The sequence below is a fragment of the Tympanuchus pallidicinctus genome, unplaced genomic scaffold (genome assembly GCF_026119805.1).
Source record: "Tympanuchus pallidicinctus isolate F22 unplaced genomic scaffold, pur_lepc_1.0 scaffold8, whole genome shotgun sequence".
NCBI lineage: Eukaryota > Metazoa > Chordata > Aves > Galliformes > Phasianidae > Tympanuchus > Tympanuchus pallidicinctus.
In genome coordinates this window covers 39,263,823-39,278,859 of record NW_026294802.1, presented here as the reverse complement: position 1 = coordinate 39,278,859, position 15,037 = coordinate 39,263,823, and the positions used below count along the sequence as shown (strand labels likewise).

The following is a 15,037-nucleotide window of genomic DNA, read 5'->3' as shown; positions in this document are numbered from 1 at the left end:
GCAGAACAGCTGAAGTAGAAAGAAGTTCAGTACACAAATAGGAAAGATCAGCTAAAGACAGAATGAAAAGGATGGCAGGTTTTTCAGAAGAATCAAATAGAGTGGCCAAAGTACTGTGAGTATAGGTTCCAGGGCCCATACTGGTGGTCATATTTAAGGAACACATGAAAATCTGTAAGATCAAATAATGAAAAACATTTTAAAGGCTGCAAGATATAGCTAGAGAGTTAATATCAAGATTTATACTGTTTCACTTAATTCAGTCACTTTCTTTGCATATTATCATCTAGTTTTCAGCTGTGTAACTGGATAATACTAATTTCTTAATCTTCCTTGCCATATTCCAGCGCATAGAACGACACTTTTCTGAGGACCATCCAGGAACAAAACAGGAAATTGATGGCTGCAGCATTCTTGACTCAATTTTTGCAGAACTTACCAAGTGGACAGTGAGTAAACTGTAAGAGTGACATTGCTAAGGATGATTAATGTTGCTCAAGATAACTGGATTCTACTCCTGTTTCTGTCCCAAAGTTTCTACACAATACAAAGAAAACCCATTTAACTTAACAAAGTTTGCCATTTGGTGATTTTGACCCAGTCCATTCTCTGTTTTAGGCTGTAAGAAGAGGTGTGACTTAAACGAAGAAAGTGACACATACTGCACTAGGCCAATGCTTACAGAAATACTGAAAATGAAATGAGAGTGAAAAGTTCACCAAGTCCACTGAGCTTTCCAAGTTTTCCCCCTAAGATATGAATTTTGCTACTCACTGGGCTACGGTGAATGAAATCAATTAATATTTGTAAAGTACTTGTATGCAACTTAGTCAACATTCACGAGAAGTCCACATGGGAACAGATAATCCTGTCTTCAGACAATGTTTGAACAGCATGCAATGAAGAGTTTGCTGAACTTAAACAGTCATTCTTTAAACATCACTGAAGAGCTTCTAGTAAGTGAATTCCATTATTTTGTATAAGGAATAAAGCAGGGTTGGCAGGAAAAAAAATTAATACATAATCTTTGGAATAAGGGCTGTGTAAAAGGATCTAGGAAGCTTGTGTGAATCACCTGAATTACAGTATTTCTTAATTTTTAAAAGCTTGACTAGTGAATAATGCTTTTGTGTGCTTTAAAAAATAGAAAAAAAATACAGATAGAAAAAATAAATGTACACATATATACATATATATGGACTTACCATCATACTTCGCTAAGACTGCCTGGACATCCGCATATGCTTGCAGTTCTAACAAAGCTTCTAGCAGGTTTTCATGGATATTGAACATGCTGAGAAGAGGAAATTCCTTCATCAACTAAAATCAGTAACACATGAAAGGGTTAGATTATTAATATGGAAAATGATTTCTTGCTCAAAATGCACTGAAATAACTAACATTAAGTTAAAACCCCTCTGCTTCCTGTGTTCTTGTCTCTTTTCCTGAGTTCACTATTATCTCAAAAATTTTTGAGCTCTAAATGGACACTGGGTCAGGTTTCTTGACAAGACATGCATAACACACAATTAGTCAAACCCAAGTTCTGCTGTCTGAATGTGCAACTATCATACTATTAACAGGTTTTGTTCTTCAAAATGAAAATGGGTTTTCTTATTGCATTGGATAAGAATCTTCCCCAGAATAACTCTGGTATATCAGTAGTAAGCAATCCAGTACTTCTCTAGCATATCAGTAGCAAAAACAGAAATTACACTGAAGAAAATCAGAACAAAATCAAATGACAGAAGTTTACATACATGCAGCTATATTTATTAAGTGCATTATGATTTGTAATCATGGATACTTTAAAAGACAATTACAATAATGGCCAATACTAGCAGTAAAAATAAAATAAAAAAACAACAATAATATAAAAGGCATAGATTATGCAAATCTAACACTGTGAGTAAAGAATCTGTCTTGCATGGCAAGCTGAATGAAGAGAGTAGTTAAATTAATGTAATCCTCTTCCATGTAAGTGCCTTTAACTTTGTGAAATGTCTGAGAAATATCAAGAATTTGTTCTTAGACATCTTCCATTTCAAAGTCTGCACAGCTCCAAACGACAGGTCATTTTCTACTGCATCTCCTTTTTGAAGCCACACTTACTAGGAGCATCACTTTTACTGCTTACATGATTAAACATATGTATATTTATTATCAGAATGGTTCTCCAAAGAACTGAAATGTTACAAGAGCCTTGCTTCCTCACATCTTCTTTATGGTTGTTCTATTAGTACTGTCTATGTGATGTATGTTATGGATGGCCACAATGCTCCTATTCTTAATGGCTGAAGATGAACCTGTGAAGATGAACCTGCACAGTTTGCAGGCTTTCCTCCTTCTTCAGTCTTCCAAATAATGGACTTACTGCTCGCTTGTCTTTATGAACAATTTTGACCATTAAAAAGTTTGTATACTTGCTCATGAAGAAAAATAAGTGCAGGTGAAAATTCACATAGCTGGATTCCACAGTTATGGATCCAGCACACAGTTTATCTCTTTTCATTCTTGTCCATACTCACCATTGCATATTTAACAGTCGAAACTACTACTTGGCAGGAAAAATCATGACAGAATCTGGTCCTACGTAAAAAGTGATTTAAAGTACAGAATGAACATATTGCAAACAAGCCCCTCCAAGGGATTAAGAAAGATTATCCCTGCTCACTGGGAATGAATAATGGCTGGCAGAACAATCTTCCCTCCATCAGCGAAGAAAAGGGAAGAGCTGCAGCTAGTTACAGATGTACTATGGCCAGTAAAAGTTCCTACTCTGGTTCTCTTTGCTTCTCACTGACATCATTCACTGATTTTTTTCTACTTCGGTTCTGTCAGAGTGATAAACCTCACCTAAGACAGCAGCGGAGTAAAGGTCACCGCTTGGACTAGAAGGCCTCTGAATTTACACGTGTTAACAGGGGTTTCAGCTGGGAAAGGTCGAATGTTAAGAGTCTGAGTCAAAATGAACTCAGTTAAAATTCAAGCTACAGAATTAAAACAACTCTAAATAGCCACTCAACTATTCTAAACTTGACTTTGCACAAATGACAACACAACTGTTATGAAAAAAAATTAAATAAAGTAGAGGATGAGCTCATTATGTCAGTATATAGCTTTTACTGCAAATGATTTTCAGTCATGGTGAAGACCTAGTTTTTGAGAAGCTTCCCAGAAAGTAAAGCCAATTAGATGGAAGCACAGCACGACAGGTCGCGATTCAGGCCTCACGGTGAGAGGAAACGCTGGGGAAGTTAAAAATAAAAAGCCCCAGAGGTGACAGCATCTCCTGCTGGGCGCTGAGGGCAGGCCAAATACCGCGTCACGTTGGGGAGCAATGGAAAGCTGTGGGCCGGCTCCCCGCTCCTCCTTCACAGATAGGGAGCAGGGCTGGCCCATATTCCACACAGAGCATTAAAGACAGGCACGCCATCTGTGAGGGTGAGGTGAGGAAGGCACCCTCAAGTTCCAGAAACCCTCGCAACACTGGGCTTTTCTTTGGACTCCAGTTTGAGGCACACACCTGCCTTTGAACCCAAAGATGTATTTTCTGAGGTGTTACAAACTGGAGGAATTGTGCAGCTTATCAATTTTAATTCTTACTATCCTTGCTGTAACAGGCAAATGTCGACATTTTGGTGGCAACCACTACACTCAGAAGACAAGATAAAGGCTCTACTGTCACTTTTCTCTGCACCTTACTATCTCAAGAGACAGTCACCAAATTCAGCGCTCAAGATTTCTCACCAAAGCCACTGAACACTGCTTAGGACTGAAGATGTCATTCTAACACTTGAGTTAGTTGGACTCTTGGCCAGTATGAAAGAGCTGCACTTCTCTGAGCTAAGCTTGTTTTCATACCATATGAAAACCAACACAGCATGGTCACGAATCCTTAAAATATAGGATGATTAAACAGATATCAAATATCATACTAAATATATGCTCATAAGGATTTTATCTGGAACTTGCATTGGTCAAAATGTTTTCTCTTGTGCATTAACCCATATTCTGTTCCAATTGCTCTGTGAATTTGGGGGGAAATAAATACATCAGTAGTGAAACGCTTATTTGAAAGATTCATTAGCTATACTGCAAATACATACAAATGGTAGCTTTCACAGATAATTCATTATTATTATTATTTATTTTGTAGATAAATAACATTCTGGGAGTGTAAGTTTGCAGAAAAATTCTGGAAATAAGACTGACACAATTGGAGATCTTATCACAAGTCCCAGGGGGGCTGTATTTCCAGACTCACCCCAATCCATATTGCAGGGTGTAGGTTCAGTGATTTTGTGATGGATATGAAAGAATGATGATGACAAAAAGTGCTTTACGGTACGAGGAAATCCCAATCTGATTTACTGGATGAGGAACAAGTTACATCTCCCAAAGAAGACTTTAATGAAGAGGACTCCCTTCCCTGAGAAAATTTCCATCATCAGCATTTTCTCATTTAGATATAATTTTTAAAACATTTTAAAGGAATGTAGCTGTAACTGCTATATCTGTTTTTTTTTCCCTGTGATGACAATAACCTCATGTATCAATTAGCAATGGCACATTATTTGTGTAGGGAACAGCTTTAAGTTATAGTTTATGCCTACGAGTAAGCCATGGGACCTGAGAGAATACAGAGGTGGATAAATGAATGATCTTATACATAACCTGGTGTTGACACATTTATTCTCTATTTGCATTGCGGCTTACAGATGGCCACATATTTTAAGGGCAGTGCACACAACCATTCATTGCTGCTTATGCTCATACATTCACAAACAAATATTTTAAAATCAATGGTTTCAAGTGAATGCATTCATAAATATGGAAAGTAAACGCACTTTAAAACAAAGAAACAGCAACAAACAAGTTCAGTGGAAACAGTGAAATTACTTCAACTTTAGGTCCCATCTGTTACCACCGTGTCTATCTGAAATAGTAAAACCTGTCTCCTAAAAGAGGATTGACTGAAGCTGCCATCTTCCAGGTGTGGCTATCAACCACCACTGAAAACACAAGCACACAGCACAGATAGTATTGTTAATTTCATCAGTACTTTGCATAAGCTGTTTTCTGGTATATGACTTACAATCTGTAAGTGCTGTTAACCAAAGAAAGCAAAAAAGGCAAAAGATCAAGCCATTTTTGAGCAGATGAAAAAGAAACCCTAATTTTCTAGGACTTTATTACCTACGGCTGAAATTTTAGATGTCTTAAACTTTGTCTGAAGCTTGCCCTAGGCTTGAGGCATTTGAGACATGTCACTCCAAATGGACTCAGTGATGTCTAATAGAAAAAAATTATGTTTAAGGTTTTCTCTGGTCAGTTGACCAACATGATCTTTTTCCTTTATTCAGCTACTTTTCCCACAAAAGCTGCAGAAATGTATTATCTTAACATTCTGTTCTGCTCACAAATTTCATTGAATCTGAATGATGGATCAAACATTTCTTTTATAGAAATTGAGATTTGATTATATAAACTTTATTCTCTTAGAACATCAAGCTAAAAATGATCTGGTAAAGAGCGTTGTTGTACACACTCTGATACTGAAGCTATCTGACAGCCAACCAAACACACTAGAGCTCATTTGCCAAGTCGGAGAATGGAGATCAAAAACCCCTGGCCATTCACGTGGCAAGGAGAGAAGAAATGTCAGCAAAGGTTAGCACGCAGAAAGGCTCCAGTTCACATTAACTTTGGGGTGGAATAGTTATAAAATTCAGCTGATATTCAACTTCTAATTTGGCAAATGCAAAATTAGCTCTAGTGTCCCAAAATATTTATGGACAATGTGTCTTTTGTTTGAAATAGGATCAGACATTAAAGAGAAAAATATCTTACCCACTATGTAAACTCTAAGGAAATGTGCTAGAACATGAGGCCTGTATGTTCTCTCTTAACTGGAGGATAAAAGACTTCAGAGTAAGACTCCAGCACGTTGAGGAATATTATTATGAAAATGCTTTTACTTGAACTATGTAGTAAAAATGCACATTCCAGGAATTAAGAGAACTTTAAAGGCAGATGTGGCACGAAACCAGAAGAGCAGAAGTTGCTCCAGATGTACATTTACTACTAAATAATCACATTGCATAAAAGCAGTATGAGAAACTAATAATTTTTGTTACATCAACCATCAGCATAAAGCATGAAAATGAAGTCATCACTCATAGCCCTCTTCAGAAAAAAACACTTCATTGACATCATCCTCGAGTACTTTGCAGAAATTTTCATAATTTTAGACTCTGAAATGAAATTAAAAGAAGGAAATGATCTAGTAGCTCAAAAACAGGCTAGGAGATTCTGGAGAGATGAACGAACATAATTAAAGGACATACAAAGCCTTTGGACAAGAAGTGATGCAAAAGGATTGACAAAAAGGAGTCCAAATTAGCAGAGTCCCTGTAAGACTATGTGAGTATGTTCTGAGTTTATACTCTGCCTCAACAGAATCACAGTGTTGGAAACTCTGTACATAGAAGCCCACTCCCATAGGGCTGTAGCACCTCTCCTATGAAGACAGACTGAAGGAACTGGGCTGGTTCAGCCTGGAAAAGGCTGCGAGAAGAGCTCATTGTGGCCTTCCAATATTTAAAGGAAGTTTATAAATATGAGTGAAATCAATGTTTTTTACAGGGGTAGATAGTGATAGGACAAGGAGGAATGGTTTCCTCAAGGAGGAAAATCTGTATTAGGTGTCACAGGAAAGTTTTTTATTGAGAGAGTGGTGAGGTGCTGGCCCCGAGAGGTTATGGATGCTCCTTCCCTGGAGGTGTTTAAGGCCAGGTCGGATAGGATTCTGGGCAATCTGGCCTAGTACTGGCTCTAGCAGTTAGTAACCCTGCTGCGGCAGGGGGGTTGGAACTTGATGGTTGGTCCTTGAGGTCCCTTCCAACCCAAGCCAATCTATGATTCTGTGAAACCCTTGGATATATGCATTACATATGATGAAAAATCAAATGTGGTTGCCTGTTCCACGCAGGGCTTGATAATACAAACTATATGCTGAGCAAGATGAAGACACATTTCAACAAACTGTCAGAAAAACAAAAACTGACACTGCAGTACGGCCTTAGAGGAAACAAGTATTCTGCTCTATGGGACATATGCTCAACACACAGGCATTTCATTCCATTTGGGTGCAAGATGCCCTTAAGTGTATCAGACAAATATTGTGAGAAAGGTCAAATGTTCTGCTGGAAAAATGCGTATTTTCGACACATGCTAAAAAGTCCATCTCTTATTGTAGTTGCCCAGCTGTAACAATTTGAAACACAGTTTATATGAAAAGCATTGTTATCAGGCTTCAGTGATAGTCACCAAATTTCTAGCTTTGAGGGTTTTGCATATGCATAGGATCACTGCCGACAGAAAGTGAGGGGTCTGACTCACATGCAGGTAAAATGAATGGATAAACAGCATTAGGGCAATCCCAGGCATCTCTGTTTTACTTTAGAGTCCATTCGAATGAAGGATATTCTACTGTTATTGCAGAATTTCTGTGTCTGAACAAGAATTAACTGAAGACACTGTTATGTAGTAGAGACTGGCAAATGTCATGATTCACAGGAGTAGAGCTTATCTAAAATGTAAAAGCTAGCTCTCAGTCTCTTGAACTCAGAAGAATTTTTGCTTCCACTTTTAATAAATGACACTTTGAACAAATGCTACAGGTTTTAATAAAGTTAGCACTGCATTCAAGGCAAAGAAGCTTGCTTCGCCTGACCTGTGTAACACATGCCAAAGACTGACTCACTAATCCTTGCCTAAAGCACAGAAGAATTTGGGACAGACAGTAGGCACGGACGCAAGCAGCTGCAGAAGTTGCATTGTTAAGTTGCTAGGGATCATAACATCTTTATTAGCAGTCAGGATTCTTTTCTTTCACTAAGCTTGACAATTCAAGGTGCAGAACGCTGTTCTGGTTCTGTGCTCCCCTTGCCCGAGAGCAATCAGCAACGCACACAGAAATACAGAATTCAAGAGAATGTTGAATAGAAAAGAGCATTCAAAGTCAAATACAAGAGGTTGCCAGGGAAGCATGCTAGATTTACAGAACTGGCACACCAGCAAAAACCACTGATGCTGTTGGTCATAAAAAGATAAAAGCCCAAGCTACCCGTATCATCAGAGTTGACTCAGCACAGCTGAGTACCCTTTTGATGTCTCCATGTGACAATACCTTTTAAAACACCTGAAAAGTTCAGGGCTGCACAAGTCTTTAAAGAAGTTATCATGCAGCACACCGATAAGCACTCAGCTCTCTAACAGTGCAAGCTGCACTGGCACTGATAGTTCCTTGCTGCGCTTTGTGACACGAAATATGCATTTTAGACACTGCAGTTGGTTACTGAGACAAACGTACAAACATACCCAAGTGAAATATCTCTAGCAAGATTCTCAGAGCTAGGTCCATAATACTAAGAGCTATTTCTCAGACAGGCCTGATGCCAGAAATAAAATAAAGTGTAATTTCTGACCCTCAAAGAGTGTTTGGTTTTCTAGCCTCCAGTGCTGAGGAAAGACCTGGAGAGTGTCTTCCTAAATGCTACTTGTGGCTAAACAAAGCTGCAAAGGATGTAGCAAGCAGCAACTACACTACTGCCTGGAAACATATACTTGCTAAGACTACAGAGCAGCTTCCAGGGAATTGCAGGGCCACAGTGTAGGAGATAAAAACATCTTGAGGAGAACAGGTTTCTTTCATCTCTCTAAAAAAGAAAATGATTGAGACCTGCTCACTCCATTCATTAGCACGCCTTCTGCCTGCCTCCCTTCTCTTTTGTAAACACACATCACCCTTCAATGAAAGCTTGTTCCACAGCCCAAACCTTCTCCAGAACAATCCTACGAAACTAGAACTAATTTGACAGTTCAGTTTCTTGCACTGTGTGCTTCCAGCTGGATACTCAGTGTCTCAGTCAAGGGAAATTCAATAGCACAGACAACTACTGCTCCAGTGCCTGCCAAAGAACAGAAAGAGCCTTTGCATACCCTCCACACATCTTGGCTTCCAATCAATGAAAACATAAAATGTACACCCAGCATAGTTTTCTCCTCCTGTAAAGATGAGGGAATCAGCAGACAGCAAAAAGCAATCCTTGCTCCTGAGCACCTAGTTTCTTGTCTTATTTCTTATTGAAAACAGTAACATCCCTAAGTAAAGATTAGAAATACTGAAGATTTCCCACAGTCACCACTACAGCCTTTCTCCTCTGCACATACCAAATTTTCCAGCGTTGTTTGGAACATGCTAGTTTAAATCCTCTTAACACAATCAGCCTCACAAATGAAACAACCAGCACTGAAGATTTGTTTCCTCTGGGATGGTAAAAGAGAGCTGGTTCCCTCGCAAACCATATCATGCTCTATATAAAGAGGAATAAAACTGGAACAACTCTGGTGACTAGGCTGGAGCTGTTCCAACAGCATGCTAATCAAAATGAGCTCACAAGTTAACTCAATATATACAAATAGTGACAGCTGCTGGTTTCTATAGTGAAACATAGTAAATAGTTATCATCAGACATATAAGCAAAACCAACACCTATGTGTACTTAAATGACAAGTTTCCATAAAAATTACAGGTCAGTCATTCTGATTAATTTTACTGAACTGAGTGAATGAAATCAGAGCAGCAAAAATCAACAAAATGATGCAATCTCAATATCAATCACAGAAGTGACAGATGCCTATTTGGTTTCAACAATAGAAGAAATAATTAAAATATCCTCAGTAAGTACTAAATAATATGATTTTCTATTGACAGTGTAATAAAACCAATTGCCCAAAATCTTATTAAAGTCACCAGCAACTCATTTTCTTTTCATTAAGGTGTTTTAAGCAGGATCTCTCTTTCTTACATAAAATTGAAGTAAGACAGTGTAATCCATCAGTAATTTCCTCAAGATGGCCTTGTATTTGCCATGAATTAAACACTCTCAAATATTTTATTTTTTCAAAGTGGTAAAGACTCACTACATCCCAATCATATTTCCCAGATGGTGTCATGAACCTCTTAACACTTCATTTCCATCATGTTCCATGCCTTGAGAAATCTGTTTTCAATCTTTCAAACACAAACAAGGCCTCCACCCTCCGTTCCATGATGCTAGACTCAGCAGTCCCCAGCCAACATATTCTTCATGTGCTTTTCAGAGTGAATAAATTCATCTCCTCCCTCATCAATCACACAGAAACCATCAGTGACACATTCATGTTCAAACTTCCTCATAAATACATTATTTATGTCATCCATGAATAAATAGTGGTGTGCATTCATCAGAAATAAATAGCTCCATGTCAGTCCAAGAAAAGCATCTGCAAAGCTGACTTGATGCTACTCTTGCTCTTAATGTGTTGGAGTTGTGACCTAGAGGTACTGTTGCTTTTATATTTCATCTAGGGACCTGCTAATTCTCAGCTCTGCTCACTCACAACAAAGAGCTCTAGAGGCATCTAAATTCAGTTTGGAGGATTTGGCTAAGTGTCTGCATGTGGAAAAATACAGAATGCATTCATCTGTGTTAAAGCTCTAGAAATTTGAAACTGTCTTTCTGCCTCTGCTGTCTTGCATCCAGCCCTTTTGTTTAGGATGATGCTCTTACAGAGGAAAGGGTCTTCAGACCTCCAAACGTCTAACAAATGATGTATTGACATCAACTGAGGAAAGGCTCATGGAAGATCTGTTCAGCACAGCCCTATCTACAAATCATAAGACACATTCAGCAGCTCACATTAAGCTCCAGAAGTTGCCATAGTTATGATGTGCAACATTTGAACGTGAAATTCAAAATTGTATCTTTCTTGTATATTAGTGCCAGAACTTAGAATTTCCATGTTTCCACCAGCATTTCAGTGTTTGTCCCGGTGTGCCTGTGTAATGAAATTGATAAATAATCAGTGGAGCTGGCTGGACTGAAAACATTTTCTCCCAGCTGACTTTGTTGACTACGGGGCTGGAAAAACAGATCTTTTCCTCCTTGTTCCTCTTTCTCACACTCATAGCTGTACAATGGCTGGGTTTCGACGAGTTCTTTTTCAACACCTCTATCTGTCAGCCTAGTGATTCTGAGAAGCGAGAGTTGTATGCCTGAAAAACCTCAACCAGAGACAGGAAACAAAATTGCTCCCCACTTGCCCTTTGGTAGATTATTTAGGAGGACTAGCACCAGGATGAACTCTGTTCAATGTTTTCAGAAATATCACCGAGTCGCAGACTTGCTGCCTTGGGTGTGGTAAGTCACTGCCTCAAACTGCTGTGTTACTCACCTGCGTGCAGGAGATCTCCATCAAAGAAGTGCCAGGCGTGCACAGCTATCTCTAAAGCTGAGCCTTTTATGCACTTGAAACTTAAAGAGAGCCTCATGGGGACTGATGCACTTACTGCCACTCCCCTGCTTGCTACTGTTTGATGTTTCAAATTTGTAGCCTACAAATACTGCATAAAATCACCCCCATCTCAGAGGGAAATTATTTCACTACAGATTAATAACTTTCTTTTGACATCTCGGCAATAAGTTTTGCATGAATAAATAACACTGTCCTCAGTTCTGAGCAGTGTCACAAAGAAGGAAAGGAGCCAAAATGCAGCTTTGCAAATCCAAACTCACTATGTGTCACAGAGGAAGTCTTCTGAAAAAGAAGCAATGTAACTTCATGACTGAATAACCAAAGGCAGCACTCTATTGCAAACATACCAGGATGGGAAATACAACCATCCATCTGGAATTCTGTGATTTTTTACTGTTCCTTTTGCAACCTTAGAAGGGATGTGTTAACTTAGTCTTTATGTACATTACACACACAAAATGACTGTCAGTACAACTGCACAATTTAAGAGCAGATATTAATTTGTAACTGGTATATATCATTTCTGTGCTACTATTTATTACCTATGTATCAAAAGCAAATAAAATACAAACTCACATCTCTCATCATTTTCACTGCTTCTCTGGTCCTTCCCAGCTTTCTTGCACACATTGCCAGCCTCCTCTTAATATAAACTAACACATTAGTGTCCCTTCCTGCAGAAAAAGAAAAAGAAACATAATTAAGATAAAAAAAACTTTTTTTAAAAAAGAAGTTCTTTAATATTCCAACAGAAAGTTTTCTATATAATTTTTGTTATTCACTATCATCAGTGCTTTCCCAATAATTCCAATAAACTCTCAACAAATTCAGCTGACTTAGAGATGATATCACTAAAACCAGAGGAATTACTCTGGATATACAGTGGTACAAATAAGGACCCATATGTTGGCCTTACACCTGTGAAATATAAGCTGATCTGAAAGCATGGAGAGCTCTGTAGGATACAGACCATCAAGTAATGCTCAGGGGAGTGGAACCCCTATGAAGTTAACACTGACACAAAAACCTGCAGTTATACAGACAGCATCCAATTACTTACTAGTTCACATATTTGGTTTAGACAGCAGTATCCATGAAAACTCCAGTATGTCTTTCCTTACAGTTAAGTTGCACACGTGTTAATAGGAGATTCAGTAAACTAATTCCTCAGCTTTATTCTAACAGTTTTCTTACTTTTTGGTTATAAATACACCCTGAACCTTCCTTTTGCTGAGCCTTTACTTGTTACCTTGCCACCACCTTCAAGTTCCTCACAGCTATGGATGGCAACTTTGCATCTCTCAGACATAACAATCCTGTGTGCTGGAAGGTGCCCCAACCAAGACAGAAACAAAACAGCTGCAGTAATTAATCTCTAGCATTACCCTCACTCTTTCACTGATCCTTGGTTTCTCATTCTCTCTCCACAATCCCAACGTGAACTTTTAACATACTTCTGGACCAACAGAAAATGTGTGGACAGGCAGTCATCTATAAAATTACCATATCAAGGAAATATAAGACACTTGCTACAAATTATCTTCACGTATGCAGTCTGTAAAGATTTCTCTGTTCCTAACATTTTCAAGCCTTTCGTAATAAGAACAAGATGTGTGCTGAAAACATTCCAAGTATCTACAAACTGTTTTAAAGCAGTGATTATGATTTTCAGACAGATCCAACAGCAGGCTGAAAGATCTGACTTTAGAAGAAAAATAAGGGAGGGAAGGAATTTCATTAGCTATAATTTATATTATGTAATTTCTTATCTCCGAATTGTTTCTTCTATATTTAATAAACAATTTATTAGTTACATCTGTTTCAACATGTTTATGTAGTGTAACCAAGAGGTATAAATTTCAGGCCAAGCTCCTTTCCAGACATTTCAGAAAAAACGGTCAAAAGGCATTTATTTACTATGAAATCAAGATAACCTTTCAGTCCATTTTCTGAGGTGACTAATTACTCATGGTGACTAGTATGGGCCTCCTTAAACAAAACTGTCTTCACCTTCTACAACTGGAATCTTTTGGAAGAAATTGATCTGGCTGCCCAAAGTCATTATCCACGCTTAAAATTCATGCCTGTCACTGAATGAACAATAGAACACCTTAACATACAGAAAAATTGAGCAACGTCTTGTTGTTACAGTGATCTTCTCTCCCACTTTTCATCCCAATGTCAGCCTGAAGGATTAAAAATGGAACAGACTTCAGAACCAAGGAGTAACTGCAAAAGAGGGAGAGGAACTGTGGTCTCCTTTCAGACATGTGTGTCCATGGTCCTTCTTCCCTAAAGAAACCTGAGGTCTTCATCTTTTAAAACCATGTCAATGCAGCATATAATCAGAAGATTTCTACCTGAAGTCCTTGTGTGTAAGGCACATCCTGTAGATGGAGTTCCTCTAACTCCTGAGGGTGCACGCTGAAATTACCAGAGGAAGGCAGAGAGGAGTGGGACAATCTAGCCCCTCCACCAAGCAACAGTCAGAGCCAGCAGTCAGCCTTCAGCCCTTCTTACTCTATGGCAGCATTCTTAGTTATGAGACTCAGCTGACTGCTTACTCTGCTGTAAATCTGAAGGTTCAGGATGTCAAACTTGATGATGATGCTAGTGATACGTGTTATAACACACATCAGTTAAGATGATACCACACTTACATTTGCTTGCACAAACTTAACATATTTTGGACATCTTGCTCACCAGCATGAGAATTGTGCCAGTCTTTTTGTGTATTTTTCACAGAATTGCTGTCATTTTTCTGTGCTTATAATGGATTGAGTGCACAAATTAAAGTTTCATGGGCAGCCTGCTAGAACCTGAAAACTGCTTCAAGGGCTCAGCTGCTCTTCATTTGTTTTTCTCCAAAAATAAGCAAATAATCATAAATGTATCATCTTAAATATCATCTTATATCCAACAAATGTTTAAAATACCACCTCCAAGATTTATAAAACCTCAGGCTTTCACGTATAGACTTGTGTGCACTTTTGAAACCAGAGATGACAGACAATTTCACTTTGTACAATTTTTATCTGCAATCTTCGAATTATGTGACACAGCCAGAGGCTATGAATTCAAGTCCTGAGAATGTTACAGATGCCCAAAATATGTCAGTGCTTGTACTTACGTAATTCATTGGTATTATTTTTGCCTGAGGTAGTCACTGTAGACTAGAACTAACCTAGATCTGTTCATTTTATTTATCTTTCTGTTCTTTTACTCGCACTGTAACCTTATGTATTTTCTTAGAATTAAGAAGCATCTAGCAAATATCATTACAGCAGCTAAATCTCCACAATAAAAAAATTAAAAAAAAAAAAAGCAAAAAACATCAAAAAAGCATCAATTGCAGCACTATGTTATTCCAGTTGTTAAAGTTTCCATGATCTTTCTTAATGTATGCACCTAACTTTTCAAATGTCACACTGGCAAATGGATCTCATTAACTTTCACACAACAGTGTGCTGTACTTATTTATCATTACTGCTGATGGAAAAAGCTAGCAAAGCACCAACTCACCTCTGTTTCTGCTATTCTTTACTGTCTTTTCACATGAGCTTATGTTTTCAAAATTGCTAATGGCATTTTAGTTCAACTTCCTAACATAGCCTCTAGAATCTTCCGAATATCAAACCTCTTTTGGCTATGCAGCATTCAATTTTCTGTTAAG

General features: G+C 38.2%; 1 protein-coding gene across 7 annotated transcripts in view; it reads right to left on the bottom strand.

The window, feature by feature from the left end:
* ST7 (suppression of tumorigenicity 7) overlaps window positions 1–15,037 on the bottom strand; it is a 134,108-nt gene that overhangs the window by 28,127 nt on the left and 90,944 nt on the right. For all 7 annotated transcript variants that reach the window (XM_052668461.1, XM_052668454.1, XM_052668459.1 and 4 more), the window contains exons 8-9: window positions 11,941–12,038; window positions 1,206–1,320 (exon numbers count right to left, since the gene is read on the bottom strand). In XM_052668461.1, the coding sequence (XP_052524421.1) occupies window positions 1,206–1,320; window positions 11,941–12,038 (213 nt within the window). The remainder of the gene's footprint in view (window positions 1–1,205; window positions 1,321–11,940; window positions 12,039–15,037) is intronic.